This window comes from Sturnus vulgaris, chromosome 1 (assembly GCF_052056855.1).
Source record: "Sturnus vulgaris isolate bStuVul1 chromosome 1, bStuVul1.hap1, whole genome shotgun sequence".
Taxonomy (NCBI): Eukaryota; Metazoa; Chordata; class Aves; order Passeriformes; family Sturnidae; genus Sturnus; species Sturnus vulgaris.
The window spans coordinates 143,580,315-143,606,670 of record NC_142243.1 but is presented as its reverse complement, the minus strand read 5'-3'; the positions used below and the strand labels follow the sequence as shown (position 1 = coordinate 143,606,670).

Sequence of the window (26,356 nt, the reverse complement as noted above, 5' to 3'; positions counted from 1 at the left end):
GTGGAAATTACCCTGAAATCATATCTCCTCAGTACAAGCTCAGGCTTGCTGTTTAACAAAAGATGAATGAGACTGATTATGAAATAAGACTCTCCTCCTCTCAAAGGGGGAACAGTAAAGAACAGCCTTGAAAGGGAACTTGTACAGCAGACAACAAAAACCCAAAAACTGGGTATCTTATAGTCACATTCAACACAAGGCCATCTCACAGTACCTGAAAACAGATACCAAAACTTTAACCTTTCTCTCCCATTTTGCTGATCATAGCATAAAGCAAAGAAGAGTCTTCATCAGGGTATGCAAACCCTTGATGAGTTTGCTGATGAATGGATCAATCCTTTATGACTACACATTCCTTAAAGAGGTTCTTGGTCTTGCACCTCAGCCGTTTATAATATATGTCTGCTACCACCTCTCCAAAGCTTTTTTTGGTTCTTCTTCCAAGTTTAAAAAAGTGGCCCAGAGTTTCAACTTGTTGCCATGTGGCTTCTGTGTTATATCAAAGACAAGCATCACTCATGACATACCAGGATGTTTACCTAGAATATACATAGTCCTGAGCAAGCCTACAGACTTCAGACTGTGTGAATTCATGCTGCCAAATGATGAAGAACTGTTAAGCAATGTCTCAGCAGGGTAGTAATGAAAGTGTTTCAATAATGAAACATGTCAACATGGACCCTGAATCTGACTTTAGGGAACATGCCTTGCTGCCAGCAGAATTCAGTCATGCCAGTGCACTGTTGATTGGATGAATATTCAAGAGCTAATGACTTGAAGAGATGAAAATCAGTCTGAAGATAATGAAAGACCATTCATTCAGCTGAGGTTCTATTAATCCATCATTCAAGAATGTGAATAGCAGCCTCCCACTTCCACTAAGAATAAATTGCACAAAAAAAGGTCAGTGCCTTAGGGAAAGCTACCAAAGGAAAAAAAGAGGCCAGACAAGTTTTCAGTTGGTAATAGTTCAGATTTATGAACCATTACACATATTCACTGTTCAGATATGAGGAGAAACATAGCTCAATGATTATAAATATGAGGATAAGCATCTTTTAAATCAGGTTGTCAATCTGATATCAGGAGCTGAATCACTTTATGAAAAAAATGAAACTCCCCTTTAGGTCCAAGAGAGGCTAAGTCTCTCTTTCTACTCAGAGAGCTGTTCTTTTTCCAAACTGCAGATTCTCTAGATATCGATGTCAACACTGTGTCTACACTTCAGTGGAGCAGATGCAGTCAAGGAGAGTTCCTAGGGAGGGACATTTTGGATGACAGAAAGGCAATCTCTCTAATCTCCAGTTTCTACCAAGCCAGGAACACTTATGAGAGGTAATACACAACCTTAACCAGATATTAATACACTGATAGACTGACAGGAAGAAATGCATTCTCTCCTACAGAGCCAGGAGAAAAGTCAGTGGAATCCCTTGGTAAGAATGGAGACTGGTTATCATTTCTAATGCCAAGCTTTCCATTTTCAGAATAAAGCAATGGTTTGTCATCTGGAATACACAAACTGAAGAAGATATCCAGCAACCTCCAAATTAATACTCACTCTCAACCTAGAATAATGCAAATAAAATTTTACACCTGTCCAGAACAGACAAGTTTGTCTCTTATAAACACATAAGAAAGACTTCTTTATGTTAAAATTAACCCCTTGCTCCCAATCTCTCTTTCTCTCTCTTCCCTGGGATTTCTTCTGTCAGGATCAAAGTATACAACTTAGTATGAACAATTTCCCAGCTCCAGGCTTCACAGTAATTTCCAAGTCTTCAGTTTCAAGCTTGCTGTCTCTCAAAAGTATATTTTTCTCTTATTCAGATTATATGAACACACTTGTGTGCTATTTAATTTGTCCAGATAGCAGATGTAAATGCTGCAATCTCTAAATGTAGCTTGCTTAGTTTTCTCCAAAGCAACTACCAAATGATGGCAAAGGTAAATAAGAATTAAGAATTCTGTCCATGTCAGTCCTGATACTTCCCATCACATTTTTCAGTCATGAGAGACCAGAAGGAGTCTTCTAAATTACCCTGGCCAGGTCCATAGAAATACTGCCATTGCAGAATTAAATCCAAGTTGCAAGTAATACTCAAAGGACTCAAAAACTATTTCCTCCAGAGCTATCCTTATGATGAATTCCTGGAATAAGCATTGCTCATCCACAGCAAAATGAGCTAAACTTTCTGGGCAGTAAAGAGGAGTTTACCCAAGAGTTTCCTTGTGTCAGAGTCCTCCTGTAAGTCCCCCAATATTAAACAAGGAATTTCTAATATGAAAAGCTCTGCATGGCAGCTCACAGGTTTAGAGTCTAGCTTGGAAACCTAATGGATGCCTCTCATCAAATTCTACATTCAGAAAAGTGCAGAAGTCAGCATGGCCTGGGTGCAGCATCCAAAGTTCACATATCAAAGAGAGCAATGGCATATTCTGACAAGTCTTCATCTCCTTAATATAACAGATATTTTCATCAACTAAAGCTGAGAGAGAAAATGAGGAGTCCCAGAGAAGAATGGAAAGCTGTGACATTTTGCACAAATTAAAGAACAATCACTGTCAAAAAAACCCATGCTCTGATGACCTAACATGGATGGGGACAGGATTGCTGGGCAGGTTCTACGTGGGGTCCAGTGCAGCCATCTTTTAGCACACATCAGGATGGTGATCTAACCACAGTGAAAGCACTGAGACCACTGGCTGTAGGCATTTAAATGAGAGCCCTATTGGCAAAGTTCAGATGGGCAGGTGCTCCTTTTACTAGAAAAAGCTGAGATAGGAGACATGGATCCTCTGTTTGGGTTAAGGTTGGGAAGAACAAAGACAACTGAGTTCAAAGGCAAAGAGACAGAGTCTGAAACCAAAATCAGGTCTACAAAATAATGTCTGGGCTAAGTAACCTCAGAGTGATCAGAAGAGCATGGTGAGGGGAACATAATAAAAAATGCTTGCCAAAATGGTCCAAGCATTACCCAGTCTTCTCAAGGGAAGCACAGGGATCTGAGGCCACTCCCCTTGAAGAAGCATAGAAAACAGATTAATTCCTATGTTCATATTGCTTTTAGCTGATTAGTAAATGCTAGAACAAGCAGGTATACACCACACACACAAGAGCTATTGACAATCAGGTCAAAGGACTGCATGCCACTGAAAATGTCACTGCACGCCACTCAGTGCCAAAAGGCAGCTTTTGCTAAAGACTACAAACATATCTGTCAAGATGGTAAGCACAGAACTGAAAAATAAACCAAAAATAATCCTGAAGTAACAGCCTACACAGAGCACATGGCCTCAGGTGAGAGGCAGCTAATAACAGTAGATATGCATCCCATTTCATCCATTACAAGGTAATGCATCCCCATACTCCCTACAGATACTGCCAAGGTGAAATATTAGCCTCAGTATTATGCATAGACATCTTTTAGGGAAATGTAGGCAGTAAGCCTAGAATTTAGACAAATGCAATCAATAGTTCTGAACTTCACTATATTTTCTGATGCAGACTTTCATTTACAAATATCCAAAAATGAAACCTATCACATAGAAGTACTCCACAATGTTTAAATAACCTAACATGTCTCTGAAGTAGGTGATGTTCCCGTTTTGCAGCATCAAGAAACTGATGCTAAAGACTAATGGCCAGGGTTATCTCTACACTTTGGAATGGAGGATAAGGTAGAAGATGTTGATCTAGCTAGTTCTGAGCAGGGAATTCTGTTCACCAGGGAGAGTGCTGTACTGAACAGGATTGCTGCAATGCTATTAGTTTTGGAGTAAACTTGGTTGCATCTACTTCAAGCAACCTTTCAATATTATATTGCACTGCACTGGAACAAAAGAAAACAAAAGGTATGCAGAAATTTTGTGTTTGCCTCTTGTGTAATTCCAGCATAGACCCAGAAACTAAACAATAAGTACACAGGTTTCATCCTGCTTGAATCTTCTGAGGTCAGCAACACATTTGGAGAACTTCTTCTTTCTTCATTACATGGTCTGTATGGTTCAAATTGGTGAGGCACAGCCTAGGGGGGAATGAGACAGAGGATACAGGAACAAGTACTTGGGGATTGTGCAGGTTCTAATAGGATATATTTAGGAGAGGAACCAAAAGCATTGAAAGGTAGTTTGGGGAAGAACAAGCATGGGAAAATAGAACAATAAATTCATCAAGGGGACCAGTTCCATCTGCACAAATGGCAAGTTAGTACTTGTTTAGCCAAGTCCTGTGCTTGATCACCCCAGACCTACTGGGACTATGTGCTCACTCTTGCTACGGGCTGGCAATGGGGCACTGGGATAAAGGGTTCAGTGGTCCCCAAAGCAAGACAAAAAAATAGCATTTAAAGTAGAAGAGCTAAGTGCTTTCCAACAAACTTTGCTTTTACTCTCAGATTGCAGAAGCAGAAAAATGTTCAAGAGCTGAGAAAAGACAAAGACTGCTTAGGAAGAACATAATGGCACAGAGGGAAAATGCCCACACAGCATAGTTACCATTTCTTTCTTCTGCTGCTCATAATCAAGACTTAAAGTGTTCTCCAGAAAGCTCAAGGAAACCCTGCTAGTAAATCAAATTATAGGTTGTGTAAAGTCATAGTTAATGAGTTCCATAGCCCAGGAGTTCAGCAAGTAATAAAAAAAACCAACATTTGCAGTTACATTAGCCAGGATGAAGTGAGTAAAACTATGAAACACTGCCAATGAAGCAGAAGTTCAGAAGGTATTCATTCCTGTGGCTTAGTCAAATACCTCACAGCACTTATTTCACACTGTCTAGTAGTACTTACTGAAGCATCTGACATTAACTAAACAGACAAGTTAATAAATTAGATAATTAGTCTCTTCTACTGAATAGTACCTTAATATACCTCTCTGTGGATTTTTCCTACTCTGCTTAAATAGTGCCATTCAACAGCTATAAAACTATGAATGTCAAAGCTCATTTGCATCAAATGTAGTAGGAATGCTGAAAGAAGAAAGCAAAGCAGTATATATTTTAAGCTTACCACACCACTCATTTCTATCACTATCAGAAGACTGATTCCACCTCACTCCAAGAGCTATTAAAATTGAAACCTCAGACAAATATACCATAGCATTTTGAGGAAGGATATGCCTTTTGCATTGTCTGATAGGTGCATAGCACTGAATCAAAAACATGTTATGAAAAAAAAAAATCATTCCGAAACATTTACATTGAATGATTATAGAAGTTATGTAAATAAATACCTCCCTAACAACGTACAACACATTAGGAAGTTCAAAAAATTATCAAAAACTATCCCACCACAAAACATAATAACTTGGATATATCTACACAGTTTATATAGGCAACTGAGCACTGGCAGATCACACTCACCCAAAACAAACTGCAGGCATACTTATTGCTATTTAGCAGGTAGGTATCACATGACAGATTGCTTCAGGCCTCTTTTCAGAACACTTTATGATACTAAACCCTGAATGTGCTAAAACCTCAAAATTTAGTACAATATAACCAAAATCTCTTCTTGGTGCATCACTGAGTATTGAAGAAAAGAAAAGGAAAGTGGAAAGAGCATGTGTCAGAGGTAGCTGTGACTAAATGAGCAGCTATTCTTCATTGTATTTATAACTTGTATATGTATATATCTGTGTGCATAACCACAATCATCATAATAATATCAGCAACAATGTTAAATTCATTAAAGGTCACTAATAATTTTAAATTCTTTCAAAGGAAACCTTTGTTTCTCCTTACAGGCAATTTTTTACCTCTTCCTCAAAATTTTTTTTAATTTAAATTAATATACAGTGCAGGACTATTGATCAAGGCACATGAAGTCACTATTTGCTATTTTTAACATTAGTTCAGGTTCTAATGCTTATATACAGAAATTGTAACCAGACATCTGCACCTAATGCCAAGTTATGGCATTACACAGCTCATTATATAGAGCTTCTGCTTTTCTATCTCTAAAGCTCACTACAATTTCCATACTGTTTTTCACTCACCCACTACCTAAATGTTCCATTGCCAAGTTGTTCATTCTATACTTATGGACAATAGATTAGTTATAAATTCTCTGTCTTAAATTTCTACCTGCTTGTCCCAGTCATCCACACTGTGAAACTCAGATCTAGCTTTTATTGTCAATCAATTTCTCCTAGAGCTTTCTTTGTATTCTGTTTGGGCAGGGAACTGGGTGGCAACACCCATTTTCTCAGAGCTTCCAGTTGGTTCCCCACCAGCCCAGAGAGATCAGCTGATGTTGTACCAGTTTCACTCCTAGCATTTGGTAAAGGTAACTCCCATCAGAAAGAGGCACTTAAGGGATTGAAAAAGCTGCAGTTCCTCCAGGTATTTTAACTCTACACTACATTTTCATAAAAATCGGTGAAAAAACCACACCTGCTCCTAATGGACTTGCTCTGGGGTGAAACACAATTTTGACTTGGGAAGGTTGAACGAAGGTTGAACTGTGCTCTGCTGTGCAGATCCCTGACCTCCCTAATCAGTCAAAATTACTGTATGACTCTATTACATGCACTTTACAATGAGAAAGTAACTAACATGTGATACACAAATCACAGCCTTTTATGGGAGTTAATTTCTCATTGTTTGAATGCCTACAGACTGTGTAAAGCTTATCCTGCAACATCTGATTCAGAAGAGAAATCTGACCTGTATATGCATTGTGCTGTCCTCAGTCATCTTGATTTGAGATTTACAAAAGGAAATTTCCAAACATGACAGGTTAAAGACTGTGCAAATTCTTTATTCTAGCAAAGCACTAACGGAGCATCTTTAGTATTGAGTGTTTCTGGCCAGGTTTGGCAGGATGGAAGCTGTAGGGGTGGCCTTTTTGAAAAGAGCCAAGTGTCCATGGACAGGTGATGGCACTTCTGGGAAAACATATTTAAGAAAGGAAAAAAAAATGCCCGGGAAAGACTGAAGGAGAGTTAGAAAGAGTGAGAAACAGTGAGAGACCCCCGAGGTCGGAGGAGAGTGTGCTCCATGGCAGAGCAGATATTCTCTGCAGCCTGTGGATGATGTACATGGAGAAGAAAAGAATGGAAGAGAGAGACCACTACGCCCTGATCACAACCTCTCAACACCCCTTTTGCACCACTTGCTTCCTCTCTGAAGGGACTTGAACCGAGTGTAACTTTCAGTGATAACAAGGGAGGAGGAGAGGAGTCTGGGAGGAGGTCAAGCTGAGCCTGGGAAAATGGAAAGGAAAGCTGTTGTTTTAATGTTTGTCTCTTGTTTCTCACTACCCACATTAGCAAATTTTTTAACTGGCAATAAATTAAGTAAATCTTCCCTCACTTGACTCTGTTTGCCTACCATGGTAACTGGTAAGCAGTCTCCCTGTCTTTATCTCAACCTATGAACTCTTTTCATTCCTGTTCTTCCTCTTTTCTCTCCCATCCTGCGGGGGAGAGGAATGAGCAAGCAGCTAGGTGGGAGTTTGGCTGCTAGCCTGCATTAAGTCACCACACCTCTCAACTAAAAATCACCCCAATCAAGTTAACAGGCATGCAGATAAAACTGGCCTCAGTGTTTTGTTGTTTATTTGGAAAAGAGTTGTTAAACCGAGTTCAGATACTTGGAAAAATACTCTGCAGAAAAAGATACAGTCATATATTTGCCAGAGAATATAGTCAAAGCACTGATTCTCCCCTCCCCAAAGGGATTTGATTAGAGAATCAGTCATAGCAGCTCTCTGAGAAACTGTAAAACATCCGAGAAGGCACAGAATGTATTAACCCATGTCACTGTACAAAAAAGAGCTTTGTACATGAGGAGTTGGAGAGAAGCCAGGGTACAAGCACTCAAATATCAGTGTGTGCTGAAAGAAGCTGCATATATGAGTTTTTTCTCAACAGACAGAAAGAGAAAAGGCTTCTGACATTATTAATATGAGTGTGCACCGCAGTGATAAGTCACTAAGTTGAAAAATGATAGATTCTCAAAAATATAGAAAGGAGATTCAAGACTTGAAAATGGTCATGCAGAAGAATTACAGAAAGTTTCTGGTAGTCAAAGTGAACATTTGACGGATGAGTCAAATAGACATTAAGCTTGAATTAATTTGGCACTATGACATTACAGGATGTACACTGGAGGTTTGCTTGCAAGAAGAGCACAGTACTTACAGCAGAAAAGGAGTAAATATTTTTCAACTACTTGAATGAGTAGTGGAGAATAGGTGCCAAATTTTAATCTAGTTTGCTGAAGCTGCTTTCTAGCAAGCCATGCAAGCTGTTGACAGAGTTCCATAAAGACAGAGGAAAATCCTCATAACAATTTAATTTAAGGACAGAAGAAGAAAGTAGATTTGGGAGTTCAGGAGAAGGCACCTCCCAGCACTGCTCAGAGCCTTAGACAGTTGATAATTAAATAGGGGACAGTATTACATAAACAATCCTCCAAACCACAGATGAAAATAAGGGTGAAATGCTCTGGAACTACCTGGAATCATGAGTACAGGTTGCATTTCTTAGCAAAGAGCTGGTTTCTAGGTGCAGAAGGGTTATGGTGAAATCTTTGTCCCATTGAAATTGCAAGAGAAATTTCTGGGGTAGGTATATTAGCTAAGCATTTATAAACAACAAAATTATACAACTATGTGCCTGTACTGCTTTCAGGACAATCAGTAGGATACATGATTTATCATAACGCACAAACTGGAGCTTGCAATATTGAAATACTTCATATTCTTTTTTCATACTCACTGACAAGTACATTGATATGTTTCATTAGTTTAGCCCCAAAACAATAATTTTTGATTTTCTGGTTTACTAATGCCAATAAGCATCATTCTGTAACAAGTGGTGCACATGCTCACAGAAAGCATCTCATTACAACAAAGCTTGATATTAATAACTGGGGAATTATGCTTCTTCACTCAAGACCAGAGCAGAAGCCACAACCACTGACAGTAGTAGTCTGGACAATGGTTGTTTTCATTTTGTCTTATGGGCAAAGATTGCTCTTGTTCTCAGGTAAGATATTATTTTACCTAACTCAACCTGGCTGCTATAAAAGTTTATACAAACACTTTAAAAACACCCTTAGTAAGATCACAGACAACACCAAGCTGGGCGTCAGTGTTGATCTGCTGAAGAGTGGGAGGGCTCTGGACAGGCTGGGTTAATGGCCCAAGACCAGTGGTGTGAAGTTCAACAAGGCCAGGTGCTGGGTCCTGCACTTGGGTCACAACAACCCCATGCAGTCCTACAGGCTGGGGAACAGTGGCTGGAAAGCTGCCCTTGGAAAAGGATCTGGGAATGCTGGTCAACAGTGACTGAACATGAGCCAGCTGTGCCCAGGTGGCCAAGAAGGCCAATGGCATCCTGGCCTGGATCAGAAACAGTGTGGCCAGCAGGACCAGGGCAGGGATTGTCCCCCTGTACTCAGCACTGGTGAGGCCACACCTCAAATCCTGTGTCCAGTTCTGGGCCCCTCACTGCAAGAAAGACATTGAGGGGCTGGAGCACATCCAGAGAAGGGCAACAGAGCTGGGGAAGGGTCTGGAGCACAACTCAGGTGAGGAGCAGCTGAGGGAGCGGGGGTTGTTTAGCCTGGAGAAGAGGAGGCTCAGGGGAGACCTTATCACTCTCTACAGCTCCCTGAAAGGAGGCTGGAGCCAGGTGGGAGTCTGTCTGTTCTGTCAGGTAACAAGGGACAGGACAAGGAGAAATGGCCTCAAGTTGAACCAAGGGATATTCAGATTGGATATTATGAAAAATTTCATCACAGCAAGAGAGGGTAAACTTTGGAACAGGCTGCCCAGGGAATTGGTCAGTCACCATCCATGGAAGCACTCAATAACTGAATGGATGTGGCACTACACGAGATGTTTTCATGGACATGGTGGTATTAGGTCAAAGACTGGACTTGAGGATCTTGCAGGTTTTTTTCCAGCCTTAATGGTTTTATGATTCTAATAATTTCTTCTGTAGTGTTAACTCCCAAGGTCTAACCAACTTGACCAAAGATATAACCAGACACGCAATGTATCAGGGTTGCTATTAAATACATCAAATTTAACCAATAGTTATGAAACTAATTAACTGCTGGCCTGAATTCATTTGGTGGTACTCAAATCATTTCCTATCAAACATCTGCAGAGGATCAAGTTATTATTCATGGTTTGCCATAAAATTTTGCACTTATTTCTTTAATCCATTTCTTTCAGACTTTTCCTTATTTCTTTGATCCAATTTCAATATGAGTCAGAATGGTATTTATATATTAAACTAGGAAAGCTTTGATACCATTACTGTCTGTGTATAAGTTCTGAATTCATTTCTATCCCAGTTACACATTTTTTGCTGATGCTGTTATTTTTGCCCAACGTTTTCACTTGGAATCTCACCCTACTCCCACTGTAGTCATTCAGTTGGAATCTCCATCACTTTGAATAATCATCATACTGCACAAAGCAGAGAAATATGCAATAGTTAGATTAAAAAAGGTCTGTTACATTATAATAATACATAGCTGAGTTGGAAATAGGGATAAATTCAAGAATTCATAAAAATTGGCATAATTTTTCTCTTTATCATCAGGTTTGCTGATTGAGAATTTTGCACATTTTGCCTTAGTTTTAAATGCATACCCCAGTTTTCTAAGTAAAACCAGCTACAGTAATTATAAGGCAGTATCTTTTCACAAGTGGTGGATGGAGATGTATTTCATTCTGTTACAAACTGCCCTGATAAAACTGAAGAAGTTCAGATGAGTAAAAAGTGGTGCAGGGATGAGTAAAGTGCCTAAACTAAAGACTTCAAAAGTAAACATGAATCCTAAAAAGAGAGGGACTGCAGATCCAAGCTCCTCTCGCCAATTGTATTTTTGCCCTTACACCATGAAAAAAGCGTAAATTCTCTCCCGCAGTCTGGCAGACACTTTCTTCTGTCTGTATTTAATCAACATTTTCCAAGTACAGGCCCAGTTTTCCCTCCTTCAACTTTTATCACTTGTCCTTCATTAAGAAAGCAAATCACATTTTCCTTCTCAGTTCTGTCATTTCTTCCAGTTCAGCCTTCCTCTAGACATGATGCAGGAAAGATCACCTATCCACTACCCTGCCTGCCCTAGCAGGTACAACTTGTCTCTTTAGTGTTGTAAACATTAACTAACATTCTTCCAATGCACCCAATGGAATTCAAGGGTGCTTTGGTTTGAGAAATGCTGTATGGAAACAAACCTGCATAGTGTTAACAAATAAAACATGACACAAAAATGTGTGGTAAGAATAAAAACCCACGGAAGAAAATTTTGCATGGGCTTTAAGGAGCTTTGAGTGAGGTCTTTGATACTTGCATCACTGGAGACAGATTTATATGGAAGGGGAAAATGGAATCCTTTAAACTGTCCAATTTATTCACAGAGAGACTATTTAAGGTCATACCAAGCTCTTCTTGTTCTGTATACCATAAATAACCACTGAATGGAATAATTACTGTTGGGGTATCATAAAGAAGATATTATTTGAATTTTAAAATAACAGGAAATAGAGCTGTATATTAAGCTTGAAATAGATTTTCATCCATACTAGACAAACTTCTCATGGCAAGCAGTATCACATTTCACCAGAAGATTGGCTCCTTGCAACAGGACAAAATTAACTCTTTCCCCCCTCCCCAAAATGTCTCAAATGTTTTTATATATACAACCTACACTAGGACAGACTTACCAAGTGGCTAATTATACAATAGTATTAATTTGACTTTAGGTGGGAATTAATACTGCCAGTCTGTCTTACAGCCAAGATAAGAAGTTATTACATACACACACACCCGTATGATTCTTCCACTATGCAGTGGGGAAGTACAAGCAGCTTTTAATAATTTTAATATTATCTAAAATTATTTTTAAATAATTTTCATCTATTCATGATGGCATTTAGGACTTTATAAAAAAAGCAAAGCAAAACACAGAACTAAAAGCTATACCTCTATAGTAACCCTCCAGTATTTCTGAAAATACTGTTTTTCCCCTCTAATTTAATCCTGGGAACCAGATTTAAAGTACTGACTTACAGAAAATCACTACAAGGGCCAAGTTAAATAAAGAAGCTGATTATTTTCAGAATATCACATAAGTCATTATGATCTGACCTTCTGGAGCTGGTTTACTCGCATTTGTTTTTTCTGGATCCTTCACCTTGGATTTATTTGTGTCTTTTCTTCTCTCTATGTCTTTAACTGTAAAGTAAGGGGAAAAAAATCAATTACTCTAGAAACAATGCAGTTAGAAGCATGTAATTTTCTTCTTCCTGATAAAGTAGTTGCACAGAGCATCTGAAGATATGCTTAGGTGATGAGCTACTGTTTCTGTGTTTTCCCTCCCTTCCTTTGCATTTATTATTTTTATCGATCTTTCTCCATTCTACCATCATTAAAGCTCTCAAAACTGACTCTTTTCACACAGGAGAGTCCAAATAGTGACATCAGCACCTAAGCCCATGCAGACAAGATCCCACACTGGAAATATAGTCCAGAAAATTGGCAAAGCTAGCTGGGGAGAGTCCAGCATTGCAAAGTTCCACTCCAAGTCAATCAACATAAAAGCACATAAGCCAGCTGTTACACTGTCCTCTTCTATCAGCTTAGAGCCCATGCCCAAATCTGTATTCAGGGCACCAAATACTCCCAGGAGTGCAAGGCTGCTCCAGAGCTGACACTTAGACAGTTTCCTGTTCAACAAGTGACTGGGATACCTCCCTTACTATGTCCCAAATCTCTCACGGTAGCCAAGCAGAACCCAATTTGGTTAGCAATTCCTAATATTACTAACAGTCTGAAAGGTTCTGACAAAGTCATTGCTAAAGTCACGTATTGGGAAGAAAAAGCCCTTCCAGAATTTTCTTGGAATGCTAATTGGTATCCACACTGTCCACTGTTTGCAACAGCCAGGAAAAGCTTAAAACAGTGAAGCTGAGAATATCTTCCACAGAAAATAAAATTCTACTCCAATTACACTTCTTAGTTTATGTAAAATTGGATTATGACTGACATTCACCCAAGCAGGCACTGATCCTCAGTCAGGACCAAAGTCTCTCTGTGCTACATCATTCAAAAACAACCACTGTGAGGGTCTGAAAGGAGGTTATCTGTCTCTTGACTATCTAAGACAGTGGAACCAAAGTCAAATGGATTTCATTAATTTACCCAATAGTATGTGGAATATCTGAATCAACCAGGAGTGTTCCAAGTTCCAATCCAAAATATAATCACAAAACTAAATTCTAAGGAAGACAAGCCACTGTCATCAGAAACATCTGAATGGGATTTTCTCAGTATGACAACCCTTTGCAGAACCTACAGTGTTCACATTCCAAGTACAGAGGTGAGAACAAAAAACCTGAAATTTTGATTCCTCTTCTTACTAAGACAGCATGTGTGACTGTGTATCACCTCTGCCTTTAGCAAACAATTGTGAAACTTTGACTTGGGATTTGGAAGCAAATTCAAGTCCACAAGCTTGCTGAGGAGCTAGCTTTTACCAAGGCAGATCTTGGTTATTAGCTGGGTTACAGATAATGCTACAATGACATCAGGTCTTAATCAGAAGTCCAGGTTTAATCCTTAACTGATCAAGACTCTGACTAAAATGAGAGGTGAAATATCAGAATAATATCAGCCAAAAAGAATGCTGCTGCTTATCCTTCTAGGAGCATTCCTTTGAGAAAAGGCCAAGTGAGGCCAATTAGCTGGCCTCCTCTAATGCTAGTGCTATTGAGGGGCAAGTCTTCAGAGAAAACAGTCTGAAAACATTCAAAGGAGTCAAGTTGGTCACATCCTGACAGAGATTTCTGGATTTGGGAACTGTCAAAATTCTAATCACATAGGAAGAGTCAGTTTTACTCAAGTATTTACACAGACAAAGATTTTATCTAGCACATGTTTTTACATCTGCATTTTCAAAGGAAAAAAAATCCCCATTGATCATAGTTCATTAAACACTATGTATTAGAATAAGAATGTACACCTCACTATATAAAGATAAATACTCTTTTGACAATAAAATTTTATTGTAAGTTTGAGAATTCTTAGTACATCAGTTACAACTCCACAGCATTAAAACCATACTTCCAATGCACAAAACCAGATGATATTCTCAAAGCTCTTTATATATTTGACCTTTTCTCGTCTCAAGAATTAGTGGCCACATGTCAGAGAACAGGGGGTAAGAAAGCTATATTACAGTAGAGAAAAAAAATAATTTGCATATATGCTGTATCGGTTTTACTCATGAAAGGCATTGTGTTTTTAAATGAAACTCCAGCCTTAAGTGCAGCAAAGAGTATACTAAATAGAATACAATCCCCATATTCTTAAATCAAATTGCCAACTCTATTTTTCCTAAATGCCATATCAAAACCAGCTACACCTAATATTATAGAACTTTCTGTAGCCTTCTGTGGGCTTCTCTTTATTGCTAAAGTAATCTGTGGTTTTGTGGGTTTCCTAACCAGGACAGAACTTAAAATAGCAACTACACAGTTGTAGTGATGAAAAGCTAAAAGTGATGTGTGTAAAAAATACACACCACATCAAGTACTCAGCATATTTTATCTTGTGCTGGTTTTAAGAGAAGGGTAGTTTAGCAAAGGCAGTGAGAAAAATTTGGTGTCAGAGAATTCATTAGGCTTTCAACTGTACTACACTGCCACATTATCAACCAAATCTCCTCCAATCATATTTAACATGCTTAACATGAATATCAAGATAAATCAGATAAGATGTGTATATATCACTGTGATCTAGACATGAAGAGCATGTCTTGATCATATAAAAATTTAATTTTGAAAAACTATTTGACTGCTCAAGACCATTAAGAAATCAGCCTGTCATACTGCTGAACTAGCATCTAGTTGCCAGTCGGCACAGCTATAACTTTTTAATAATAAGGAAATTTTTAAAGTATCAGAATATAGCACTTTCTTTCTACTCACTGGAGATTCTTTCCATGAAATACCAGCTAATTTCCTAATGAATGAGGAAGAAAGGGATGCCAATCCAATGGAAACAAAGATAGCCCAATGCAAGAATATACTATGCAATCAATTCAGGCCTCCATCTGTATTTACACCAGTTAAAATACATGGCTTTGATTTTCCTTCCACCACAGGTAAAACTGTTTTTCCATCATTCCCCTTTGTGTAAGTCGTGTCACCATTTTGAAAGTAACATTAAATATCTGATACATTCTGTATGTCAGCCATAAAGAGACACATACTTCTGAACTGGCCTTGTGCTGGCTTGCTCTCCTTGTCTTCATTGAATGCAATGATCTGAAGGGCATAATTTTGATCTGGAATGAGACCTTGAATAATTGCTTTGGTTGCAGTATTTTGAAGAATTAATTGATTTGTTTTTCCACCTATAGGAGAAAAGATAAAAATCCAACAAATACATGACTTTGTTTGCTTTTCTTATAGTCCAGTAAACCAAATGACTGAAAAATATCTCAAGCTCTACCATGACCTAAGCACTCCCACTTTTTCCACAGCACTCCCACTTTTTCCACTTTTGGGACTATCTATACAGCCCAGCCAGAGAACATCCCAGAAAAGCAACAAGATAGGTGGTCTAACCAGTTTTCTTAAACAGAAACTCTCTTAAGATCAACATCTGTATCTGGGCCTCATGGAACAGCCATGGTGTCCAGCAAAATCATTAAGAAAAAAAGAAACATTTTACAAAAGTCTGTCAAGTTTGGTAACATCATGCCTACAGGCTTTCACTGTGATTGGCTGCCAGTTCTGACCCTACTGTACCCAAATCACCTCTGAATTATCGCTTTGCCAACATTCTTTGGGCAAAGAAATTCTCATGTATAAATACAAATATTAAACATTTCTATGTCCATGTACTTATAAAGATTGCATGCCAATATGTACAAAGATGTATTTTAGCTGTATGTTAAAACTGTCTCCATATCCAAATTTAATTTTAAAGGTACAGAAGTAGGACCTTTATATCTCTATACAGCCACCTTGTTGTTTATCTTTTCAAGCTTTCTTTTAAAAGAACTTTTAAAAGAAAACCACTTTAAAAGTTTGAAAACTTTTAAATATTGCTTGTTTTTTTATTTCTTCCTGATCTTTTCTGGAAAGCTCACTAAGGGACAAGGGACAAGGAATTACATCTTAAAGGTTGACTGAATTAGGATTCCAGTGCTTTCCCTTGAATACTTCCTAGACTTCTTTACACCCCATTGCAAGAAAGGTAAAGACAGATGATCAATGACAATTCCAAAAAACTGCACATGAAGCATAACTAGCATTGACCCACTTCTGCTACCTTAAGCATTTTCTGTGCCTGACCACCCTCTAGTGAAATCAATCTATCTTCTGTTGACCATCCAGTACTTCATTATCCAAAGCTCGATCACAATTTCTTCATTGTGGAGGATGACACTAAACTCTGAAAAGCTTTTATGCCTTAGGAAGACAGTTCTTTCACCTTAAAAGAGAACATATAGACTTTTACCTGAACTTGGAGTGACAAGAAGTTTATATCCAGTGAATTGCCCTTTGGGGGCTTTCCAAGAGATCTGTACACTGTCGGGACTCACTACATTATATCTTAGTCTTGTTGGTGGGGACACTGCAAGTTCGGAAAGAAAACAACATTTTAAATTCAAATAAAGACTAACCAATTTTAAACAAACAAAAATAAACACATATAGGAAGACAACACAAAATTTTAATGGTAAAGGATGCAAGTTATTTAAAATGTGACATACATCAGTTTATTAGTTTGTAAAATGACATCCCCAAGTGCACTACTTCCCTCAGACAGACCTTTTATTTATCTCTTTACAAAACAAACTAAACAACCTAACAGCAGAGGACAGAAAGACAAACAATGTTAATGTTAGATGTTAAGACACTAGTTTAGCAGGCAAAGCTGGCAATAAAAATGTTCTTTATTAATATATGAGAATTAAAATTGCTCTCTTGCTAATACTGAAAATATGCATGACCTACACTTCTTGACCTCTCATTACTGTGGGCATTTCCACACAATTAATGTCACCCAGGGCCAAATTTTCAAATCCTTGTGAGGAGAGAATAACCAAGAGAAAAGACAGGCATGCACAAGGCTAAGGGAACGTCAGCTGCCCAATTTGCAAACCTGGCTTAAGCAGCACAAAGTTTTGCAGCTGCAAACACTGCTTCAGTCTCATCAAAACTAGCAGGCGTGCATAGGCAAGTCAAGACTTAGGGGCAATCTGGATGGTAAGTAAAATTTGGCTTCTGTTTATATTGTACCATCACCTAGGTTTCAAATTGAAGCAGCAGGTGAAATGAATAAAAACATGAAATGATTGAACAAGAAGCCATATATCAGTGGAGCAACCCCACAAGAACAAATGGAAAAACTGCCCCACATTGTTACCATAATATCAGCAACTTTCTGTCTCTGCACATAAACTAGTTTCTCACAGTTTTGCATCCAACTGCTTGGTCAAACTCCACTGATGCTGGACTATACAAAGCCTTTCCACCCTGCTTCGGGGAGGCACATCCCTTCTTCACTGAAGAACTGCAGCAGAGCAGCTGGCAGTGCAGCCTGGGGTATCCAAGGCTGTCAACAAGGGGGAATCTTCAAACATTTGAATATAATCTGGCTCACAGAGAACAAACTGATTTACAGGGAAAGGCAGCCAGGGAAGATACCCAGAGGCTGAATGACAGAAGGGCTAGAAAACTTTGAACACCTCTAACCTTACTCTTCCTCTTCACATTGTCTCCACAGCCCCCTGAACAGTCTCCTTCATTTTCCAAACCCTTGGTGCCTTTGCCACTACATCCTTAAGAAACGAGGAAAATTAATCTGAAGCAGGCAAGTGGCAATTTCTTTTCCCCAAGGCTAAGATTGGTCTTAATTGACTAGGCTCATGCCCACAGATTTTTGGTCCTTCAGATAAAATAAACCAACAGTCTCATGATATTTCTGAGGTTTAAGGATTATAGCACATGGAGCATCTGAGTCAACAGGCAGATTGTGCTGGTCAACATTTTCTGACCTCTCCATTTGACCTGCTACAACTACAGCTCTGCAGCTCTGGCACCAGCAGAAGCCAAAGACCTGTCCTGAACCAATAACTTTTTCCTATGTGCTACTTTTTCCAGCAGCTTAGGGGAAGACTGAAGGAAAAAGGCAGGCTGTAGTTTTTTGAGATTTGGAGGTGTGTGTTTTTTCATGTCATCTCCTATTAAATACATTTTGGATCTTAGAAGTAAGAATCTGGAGGTCTAATAAAAGAGTGGCAGTTTTGTCAGACCAAGGGCAGGTTCTGCAGTTATCTTCCTTGAAGGACTTAACACCAGAACACAGAAAAGAGAGTACATAAGTACCAGAAACAGCTTCACAACACCTGTGCATTGTCAAAGACCTCAGAGAACAAGCTCAAGAAGACAGGCAAGGGGACAGAAACAGCAAGCAGCACATGAACTCCACACACTCAAAGCTGTTCTGATTCACAGCACTGGGCTCACACCCAACCCATGCATTTCTTTAGTTGCTGGGCACAAACTTGTCAGACCTCATATTCAGTCTGCCTGTCACCCCCATGAGGTTTAGAAAGAAAGAGGCTGCGAGCAAGGTTGCATGCAGGAATTGCTGTAAATATAACATCAGTTCTTTGAAAATTTGGCCCTCGTACTGCAAAATGTTTTGCTAGGCAGGCTTCTGCAAGAACATTCAGCATGCTATAATTGTAAAAACATGACAGAGACTACAGCAAAAAGTTTTTAAAGCCAAGCAGACTGTAATTACGGATTACAGCTTTTAATTCATTCTCAAGATTCATTGTGTCTTTGAGTTATACATAAATCACAATAAATTGGGGCTGAATGAACAAGAGTGACAAATCATACTCAGAAGTTCACAAAAATACAATTCCTTTTGTTATTTTGCCTCAGGAATAGAAAATAAACTTTTTAATAATGGCTGTATGCAAGTGTGAAAATATGGCAGATTTTACTGGGATTAAGTGGTAAATTTGTATGAGGATTAAGAAGCAGAGCAGAGAGCAACAAAGTAGCATCAAGGACCGACAAAAAAAACCCCAATCAGGTCTTAGAATATCAGAATTCACTTTCTCTGCCATCTTCTTCCTTTCTTGTCATTTCTTTCCATCCTACTTTCAACTTGACAATTTATGAAATCACCTTCTAGCAAAGAAGCATACTTCTGGCCTAACTGCTATTAGCCATCACCAAAACAGGTAAATTACATGAGCCCCTAAAAACAATCACAGATCTTACAAGCAAAGAAGGACACAATCACCAGAAGTTTTTTTGTATACTACAGAGTTACAATGTGAAAGACTAGAAAAGTTGTGCCAGATTAGTCTTTACATAACTGGTCAATTTTCACTGGGTACTTTTTGTTTCAAAGGCAGCAGTGCAGCAGAAGGGACATTCCCACACAGCAATAAGCCATAAGAAAGAAAATAATTATTCACTAGGCAGATAATCAACTGTGTCTTAGTTGTGCAAAGACTAATGTTCTGGCATAGAAAAGTACATATAGCTAAGGAAGTTAAAAATCTAACACTCGAACAGACAACAAAATATTGATGGGAATTACTACACATTCACCAACCTGAAGAGGATATCTTTATTTCTTTGGACCTTTATTGTCTGTGGAACAAAATCTCACTTCTTGCAGAAAGGGAAAAAAATTAATCCAAGCTGAGTCAGTTAACTGATAAAAATCAGTAGCTAGATCTCTTTAAGCGGTTTTACAGGAATGCAAAGGAGAATGGCTGTCAGCAACATTAGAGCAGTCACCCAAAAGAAAACTGACAAGTTCAAGGTTTTGGTTTATGCCACCAGGTAAATTAGCACTCCAAACACATAATCCTTACTGGAAAGGAAAAATACAATAAATTGCTTATGGACAATTCTCCAAGACATCCAATAGTCTGTTTGGATACTAACTAAATACTGTGGCTTTCAATTTACTGTTGTCATAAGAATTGAACAAGTTAATATGCACTGCAATTACTTAGCAATTACAGTAGTAACACATGAAAATTATTGCTACACAAAGAAAAAAGTTTCCATCTTTAAATAAAGAAAAACTCCCAAAGCAAGTTACTTTATGAATACATGAAAAATTCTCAAGTGTTTTGTTTTGCCCAGCACTATTTTCATGTACTATATAAGAACACAAGTAGACAAAAGCTGTTATTTATACATTATAGTGAATGGGAAAGAAACAGCAGTGCTGAAAAAATAATTGTTGTTGAGTAAAAACCATACCGCATTATGTGGTTTATAAGGCAATAGGACAAAAAATGAGATAGAACCACATAGCTCCTTTGAAGGGATAATTTGTAGCTTCAGGCATGTTGGCGTCAGTCTCACAAACATATTCTCCTTTCCAAGAAGTCACATTGCACACCTTTACCTGAGCATCTTTGCCAAAGGAAGGAAACACAAACTGGAACTAATGCCAGCTCTTCCTACACCTTGGCAGAATGTACAGTTGATTAAAACAGACAAACAAACTGTATGAAATTGTAAATAGTTAGCCAGCTGCATGAAGAGCTTACTTCAAGAGGTGGCAACCTTGAGAAAAGAAAGAATTTGAGAAACATCTTATTACTTTTAGTGTACCAAGAGATTCTTTTTTCTGTGAATATGAACAGAGACTTCATATCACCTAATTCAATAGAATAACAGTCGTGTTGGGCTAAGGCAATGATCCACACAGCTTAATATCACACTGCTGACAGCATTCCATAGCTGATGCTTGCTGAAAGAGTCTAAGAACAAGGGAAGTATTGTTCTTTATTCATCAAGCACCAACTCTAGCTTCTGCTAGTGTGATTACTGTGGAAGAAAAACCCCTCTCTGACCTTCATTTCATTGTATTGGTATTAAAAGGAGAAAACTTTCCAACTGTAACTGATTGAATCAAAGTTCAAAAAAGGCAGAGAAGAATACAGTTTTCCAAGACAGAGGAATTTCACAAAATTTTCTGGAGATCTCAATCCCCAGTCCTGTTTTGCAAATCTTAACCATATGTATTAGGACTGAAACACAGAGAAAAGACTAACCATATGCTTTGCTTTATTGGCTCATTAAGTCACAAACATTCTGGACCTAGTTTCTGACCAGAATGATGCACTGAACATTGGGAACATACACTTCTTGATTCACCTCACATCGCCAACACTGAATATGACCGCTTACATGTGTCCCTAAGTTCTGGGAGAAGCTTGTAAAATGTTCAGATTTCCAGACATGCAAGGAGAATGCTCCCCCAGCACTGGAGTGCCACGCAGACTGGACAACATTGCTACTTGCATTATCAGGATTTCGAAAGCCTCAAATTGCCAATAGTCTCCAAATGTGCTCATGAATAACACATTACACAAAACACTTTAAAAGACCCCAGGATCCAATTCTACTCCTGGTTATGCCCATGCAATCTCATATCAAAGGGATTACATAAATCTAAAGTTGAGAGAAATGCCTTTCTTTAGAAATCATAAAAACTCATTGGTATTCTTCCTCCCTCCTTCCCCAAGCAACAGGATAAATTTTCTCTAGCAGTCAAGCTACTATCAATACAATCCAACAAGTATGTAAGCCTAAAAACCCCAGGAGTATCCTTTAATACTCATAAAGGAGATTTTAATTTTAAAAGTTTCAGAAGTAGTCTATGATATTTAACAGATATGTGCAATATGGAATGATATAAGCACCACAATAGATAGTGTTCCAAATGAGAAAAAAAAACATATTGCATAAAAGCTTCACGTCATACCTGATCCAAACTTACTTGATTATGTAGAGGACAATAAGAGCAATTCCTGATAAGTACTTTCATGTCAAGAGGAGTAAAAACATGTTGTTTATAACTCATTTTGAGATACACGCGTTTGCACAAGTATTTATGCTATTTGAGATACTGGGTTCAAAGAGCACACATGAAGATGTAATTCTACTCCCACCTGTTCCCCAAGCTCAGCAGCAAAATTCCTGCTTCTTTTCAGTATTATTGGATTCACATCCTATAAAGTAGGAAGTAACACTTGCATTTGGAATAAAAGGTCTATTTCTGCACATCAGAGTGAAAAGCTCCATCTTCTTATTTATGGCTTACCTTGGCCCTGGACATCACTGATGAAAACAGCTGTGACAGCTAGAAAAGCCAAGAGAAAACAGCTCTGTATCTCGTGTCGACAAAGCATCTTCTTCCCCTCAATACACACAGTATCAGCAGGTCTGAAAACACATTGGAATAAAAAGACTTACTAAACAGGCAAAGAGAAGGCATCCACTTTATTGAAAATTGTGGGGAAAATCTGTATTTGATTAAAACAAACAAAAAAACCCAAGCAAACAAAACAAATAAACAACAAGGAATTTACTACAGACATCAGTGGAGACAAATTTTCCTGGCAGTAGTTTTATGACCAAAGCACACTTTACCTGAAATGGACAAAGAACCCTACTCAACAGTTTTGAAAACTTGGCCCACTTAAAAAGAAACTGTATATGTTTTGCCAATCATACACAAGCACTGGAAATAGAGTAAGCTATAGATAACAAAGAACAGCATTTAGTTCTGTACAATCCAGTTTTGTAAGAACCTTATCAAGATATCTGTGGCAAAGAACTCTGAAGCTTTTTCAAAAAGGCAGAACTTTGTTCTGCAGGAACTTGCATCCTCCTCCCATTGTCCATTTTCCTTTTTATACTTTATTCAGCTTATCCTGTGCTGTTGTACTATCTGCACCTACAGTAGGCAATATCATGGCCAAAATCATTTACACTAACTTAACCAGTTAGGAGAAGTCAACACTTTAGAATGCATCAATATATAAACACTAAAGGTAGCCCTAGGTGAACTAGCTGTGTTACAGGAAACAATTCTGGTGCCAAAGAGCAAGTTTCAGAGTGGTTAATTTACCTGACCACAGAAGTTAGTTTAAAAACAGTACCAATCTCAAGATACATCAATATGTGCCTAACACCCTACTTAAAAAGGTTTATCTTTCACTCAACTTTACTGCATTAGTTTTAGTCAATTTTCTGGGCCAAAATGATATTTTTCTGTCCTCTCCTGTTAAAATTCTACAGGAGTAAGAAATTAAGATAATTAATAGAAGATTTCTTGCTGTCAGCAAAGAGCATTTGAAGGCTTACTTGGTTAAATTTTGGTTTATGTATTTCTGTTTTGCAGGTTTCTCCCATTTGCCTCCTCTGTCATTTTCTCTAATATTCCTGACATAACATCACTGTATTTGCTTTCCATGTCTCCCTTGTCTTGAAGGCACACAGCAAGTGGTTCATCCACTATCTAATATAAAAAGCAGACTGAAGTACCTCAAACACTATTAAACAGAAGAGGGCAAGACCTACATCCCCTTCTCTCTCTGAGTATTTGCAACCTGCCATAGTTGCAATCAGGACTTGGTAGGTCTACTGTCACAAATCCCAGTCATGAATGCTTGATACTCCTAGAAATACATAGGGGGATTATACATTGTAAATTCCATCTCCAAAGGAGGTTATCACAGTTTTAACCAAATTAACAACCAATTTCACATCACTTAAACATATATTTTGAACCCATCTCTCATAGTACAAATCTCTCAAGACAGAGGAAAATACCTAGATCTCAAATCAAAGATGTGCACCAAGAACTTATATACTGCTATGCAGAGGTCTTATACCCATCCTCTATACAGAGTTCAGAAACCTGTGCAGAGCTCCCAGGTGTCCAACTACATGAACCAAAGTGTCAAATACCCAAGGACCACAGTCAGCAGATAGCTACCAGTGACAGGCAATAGGAAGAACTGAGAGTATCGCAAAATAGGCTGAAATCCACCTCTCGTGTGTCTCATGTTGAGTACTGATGCTTCTCCCCTCACTCAGGAATAAAACCCGATCAAGTAAATACAGACTCTTCAAACAACGGCAAACAACTCATTCTTCCAGGCAGTTACCACTGATGATGTGTGGATTGCCTCCCATAATAATCTAGACATTAAAATATTCACTCAGTGGTGGCTGAATTCACCATCTGCTACATTTGATATAAACGCTCCTCCAAAGAGTTATAAATACTACTGACCGATAATCCTGTGTTAGAAACATTCTCTACTGCTGCTTTTAGAGAAAAGCCAGAGAAATGGGATTTATTGGAATAGACACAACTGGTCCTGGATCAACTACACACAAGTTCACCTCTGGAATCATCCGCATGTCAGGGTTCATCTAACCACGAAAGGAAACCCCCGTCCGCAGCCACCTTGTGGCTGACATCATCTGGGACTTAAAAAAAAAAACAAAAAATCATATTCCTACTGCTTTTCATATATTTCACCTTTTAGTAAGTATGTGATAAACGAGTTATCTGCCAGACTAGCGCTAGGAGCAGACTCCAAGCAAGCCAAGAACCCTGCCATGACGTGAGCGCCTCTCGCCGCAGCATTTCTCCCAGCCAGGACTCGTGGCACGGGCCTGGCGACAGGGCACCTTCCCCTGAGGGCAGGACGCGCCCTCGGGAGCTCCCAGCGGGACAAACGCGGCTCCGCACTGCCAGCCCAGGGCAGGAGCCTGAGCCGCCTCCGCGCAGCCCTGGCGCAGCATCCGGGCCGGGCAGGTCAGCCGGGGTTTTTCCCTTATCTCGGTGTCTCGTTGCGGAGCGGAGCGGCCGCGCTGCTCGGGAACACGCTCACGTTCCTCGGGTGGATGTCCCGCTGGGCAAAGCCAGAGCGGACGTGGCCCGACCCCGCAGAGGGAGGCGGCGGACGGGACTGGGACCGCGCTCGCCCGCTCTCCTCTCCACAGTCCCGCAGCGCGGCACCAGCCTGGCCAAGGGGCCGCGGCTCACAGGCTCCACTCCTGACCCCCAAATCCCCATCATCAGCGCCCACCCGTGTGAAAGCGAGTGCCCCCCGCCCCGGGTTAAGGCAGGAACAGCGGGGAGCTCTCTGTCTGCGCCGAGCTGAGGCGGGGAACGGCCCCGCGAGAGCGAGGGGCTGCCAGCAGGGAGCCTGTCAGCCCGGACAGCCCGACGAAGAAAGCACCGTGCGGGGCCGGGGCGGAGCGACTGCCCCGACACCGCGCGGCACCGAGCGAGCGAGGGAGGAGGCACAGAGGGCAGCAGCCAGAGCCTCCACCACACCAACAGCGGGACTGGTTAGGGTTTAATTGCTATCAGCTATAAAAGTAAGGCCTTTGCAATGGGTTTTCTAAAGGGGCTTCCCTGTCTTAGCCTGAGCTCGCCACCTTGCATTCCTCCATCTCCTTCACCCCATTCTCCCTCCGGGGCTCCGGTCACGCCGCCGTGGAGGTGGCCGGGCAGGTGGATGGGAAGCGCTCTGGCCATGCCTCGATCCCCGCCCGCCTCGCCCCTGCCCTCGAGGGGAACGAAGCGCAGCGCACACCGACCTGTGCGGGCATCAGCCGGGGAGCGGCCGGCGGGCAGCCGCCGCGGGGCTGCTGGTGCTGAGCCGGCTGTAGGAGATCCGCTTCCCTCCCCGCTGGCCGCTCCGCATCTGATAAAGCGAAAGGGTAGAGAAAGGAGGCGGGCAATTATAGAGCAGAAGGTGGAAAGAAAGGGAGGGGGGAGGGAAGAGGCATAAACGATGCCTGAGATCCCACCCTCCGCCCTCCAGCCCGACCCCCGCGGCGGGGGCGCGGCCAGGTGCACGGGAGGCAGAGCCGGGGGGCGCGGGCAGCGTTCCACGGGCAGGTGCTGGGCTTGGCAGTGTCCTCGGTCTTCTGGGTTTGCTATCTGTTAACTCATTTTCCTCTCTCCAAAGTTCCTTATTCACTTCGTTTATAAATGATTTGGAAGCTGCCTACTCCGCAGTACGGCTTGGAATGCAAGTATTCCCCACGCCAGCTATTGAGATGTGTGGATTAGTGACTCATTGGGAAAATATTTATATAAAAGTGTTCCAACACTTTTCGGGCTTAGTATAAACCTTGATTAAAAGTGTTGTAGTACATAACTACATTTTTTGCCATATGGATAGACACTGCAATGGTACATGCAATTGCGGAATCTATATTCTATATTTCCATGGAAATTAAATATGAGTTGCCCTGTGATATATCCTACTGAATTTACAATTAAGGCTACTATTCACAAATCTGTAAATCCCGAGAATTTAAGAGGTGAATGAAAATATTCATTATAACATGCCTGGTTATCTGTATAAAATTACAAATGAAATCACCGAAGTATTGAAGCTAAGAATCAGTCATAGGTGATACAGAGATGTGCATACTTTCTTAATGTAAGTAGGAGCCCCTTCTAGGGAAGAAAAAGGCAGTGAGTCACAGGAAGATGACTCTGACTA

The 26,356-nt window shown here is 39.9% G+C and overlaps 1 protein-coding gene across 8 annotated transcripts in view; it reads right to left on the bottom strand.

The window, feature by feature from the left end:
* Positions 1-25,635, bottom strand: part of COL14A1 (collagen type XIV alpha 1 chain) — a 112,035-nt gene extending 86,400 nt beyond the window's left edge. For 3 of the 8 annotated variants that reach the window (XM_014870117.2, XM_014870120.2, XM_014870121.2), the window contains exons 1-5: positions 25,440-25,635; positions 22,138-22,259; positions 16,498-16,614; positions 15,242-15,385; positions 12,118-12,204 (exon numbers count right to left, since the gene is read on the bottom strand). In XM_014870117.2, the coding sequence (XP_014725603.1) occupies positions 12,118-12,204; positions 15,242-15,385; positions 16,498-16,614; positions 22,138-22,225 (436 nt within the window). In that variant the 5' untranslated portion in view covers positions 22,226-22,259; positions 25,440-25,635. Of the gene's footprint in view, positions 1-12,117; positions 12,205-15,241; positions 15,386-16,497; positions 16,615-19,623; positions 19,651-22,137; positions 22,260-25,439 lie in introns of those variants that run through there. The other 5 variants (XM_014870115.2, XM_014870116.2, XM_014870119.2 and 2 more) reach the window with 4 other exon arrangements.
* Positions 25,636-26,356: the final 721 nt, after the last annotated feature.